The sequence below is a fragment of the Nicotiana tabacum genome, chromosome 1 (genome assembly GCF_000715075.1).
Source record: "Nicotiana tabacum cultivar K326 chromosome 1, ASM71507v2, whole genome shotgun sequence".
Classification (NCBI taxonomy): Eukaryota; Viridiplantae; Streptophyta; class Magnoliopsida; order Solanales; family Solanaceae; genus Nicotiana; species Nicotiana tabacum.
Genome location: NC_134080.1, coordinates 133885314 through 133887482, shown reverse-complemented (window position 1 = coordinate 133887482; position 2169 = coordinate 133885314). Strand labels below are relative to the sequence as shown.

General features: G+C 44.7%; 1 protein-coding gene across 1 annotated transcript; it reads left to right on the top strand.

The window, feature by feature from the left end:
- The first annotated feature begins 1113 nt into the window (after positions 1-1113).
- LOC142164049 (uncharacterized) lies at positions 1114-1515 on the top strand. The gene has a single exon (XM_075221216.1). The coding sequence runs from the start codon at positions 1114-1116 to the stop codon at positions 1513-1515; it is 402 nt and encodes a 133-aa protein (XP_075077317.1).
- The last annotated feature ends 654 nt before the right edge of the window (positions 1516-2169 follow it).

Genomic DNA, 2169 nt, shown 5'->3' with positions numbered 1-2169 from the left:
AGACCCCGACCTAATTTTGATCGCAGACCTCCAAAACAATATACGACCATTGCTGAACCCATTGACCAGTTGTACGAGAGACTCAAAGCCGCTGGTTATGTCACCTTCATCCCTGCTACGACCCTTGAGAACACTTCTCAGTGGGTTAACCCAAACAAATCCTGTGCATACCACTTTGGCATGAAAGGGCACACCATCGATGAATGTCATTCCTTAAAAGAAAAGATCCAGTCTTTAATTGATAACAAGATTATTGTGGCAAAGGAACCCGCTCCAAATGTCCGCAACAACCCTCTGCCAGATCATAAGGATGGAGGTATCCACATGATTGAAATAGAGGATGATAGGGATCTTGAGGGATCGATCGGGTTGATCGTAGAAGGTGATGACCCAAAGAAGCCAGCAGTCACTCTCAATCCAATAATAGTCCAGATTCAACCGTTTGAGGATACTAAGGTGAACTTGTCTGTACGACTTGAATTTGAAGCAACATCGTCCGCAAAGACACCAACACCAATTGAGGTTGAATTTGTGTCTCCAGCAAATGCACCCACACCATTTGAGGTTGTAGTTTTACTACCCAAGGCACATGCTCCATTTGGAGTGAGGTTAGCCATGCCGATCCCAGTGGAAATGTCGACCATGACACCATTCCGTACAATGGCCGTACCTTGGGATTATACAGTCGAGGTAGGGAGGAAAGGCAAGGTCAGGTTTGAAAAGACTGTTGCAACATAGGGTATGACAAGAACTGGTAGAGTCTATACCCTAGAATATCTAGCTGAGTCTAGCAAGCAGGCCTCCAACCAGCTACCCATCATTGAGACAGGACCAGATGACCTTTGGAGGAAAACACAGGCTAAGGAATACTCGGTCATCGACCAGTTGAACAAAACACCAGCGCAAATCTCCATTCTTGCTTTGCTACAAAATTCTGAGGCACACAAGAATGCTCTGCTAAAGGTGTTGAGTGAAGCATACGTACCAAGAAATATCATTGGCAGGGAAATGGCTAACATGGTAGGACAAGTTCTGGAAAGACATAAGATCACCTTTCATGAGGACGAGCTGCCACCTGAAGGGCTGGGGCACAACAAAGCACTACACATCACCATGCAATGCGAGAACTATTTCATCACCAGAATCCTAATCGACGGAGGTTCCAGTATCAACATTTGTCCACTGGTAACACTCAAGAAGTTGGGTAAGGGACTATACGAGATAAAAGATGGAGCTATCAATATGAAAGCCTTCAATGGTTCCCAGATATCCACCATTGGTGAGATTGTCCTATGCTTACAAATGGGACCAACATGGTTCGATGTCGATTTCCAGGTGATAGACGTGCCAGCAACTTACAACATGTTGTTGGGATGGCTATGGATTCAGGCTGCTGGGGCAGTTGCATCACCAATGCATCAGGCAGAAAAATTCGAATGGAATCACCAGGAGGTGATCATTTACGGCGACTGTAGCAACCCTATATACAGTCGGCAGACCATTCCGACAATCTAAAGAAGAAGGAAGTTAGGTCGAGAGACTTACCACCACATTGAACAGGTAAATGCTGTTGATAAAGATAAATGGTGGGATAAAAAAATCGAGAGTATACTGAATTGGAGTGGGTATGAACCTGGCACGGGGCTCCGCAAGAACCTCCAAGGAATCGCTAAGCCCATAAAACTCAAGAAACATGGCACTACTTTTGGTCTAGGATATGATTACACCTGGGAAGAGTTCAGCAACTGGTCGCCACCATGGCGCGGTCCTTACTATCCACTGGAGCAGCCAATACCGTGTTTGGATCAGACTTTCCAACAGGCCGACATTGTTTATGGGTCAGACGAAGAAGAAGCACTTGCAGTGGTAAAGCACTTGTTCCTAGAAGACAATGATATGGACTGTTGTGTTGTTCTCGAGGAGGGGGAGGAAGGCCCTTCCATACAGGTTGTGAGCAAAGGGGAACGCCTCAATAACTGGACCATCAGGACAACCAGAGCCCGACGAGCCTCGGGGTAGTAAGGCTAAAACAAAAATCATGCATTGTTTTTTTAAATGATTTTATTTTCGCATTTTTCAATTCCCACAATAAGATCTCCAATGTTCAAAATAATTATGCAATTTATCAAAGCATTTTGACTTTTCTTATGAATCAACACTCATTATTAT

Excerpts from the sequence above, each read along its gene's own strand:
- LOC142164049 (XM_075221216.1), top strand. The coding sequence starts at position 1,114 with ATGCAATGCGAGAACTATTTCATCACCAGAATCCTAATCGACGGAGGT.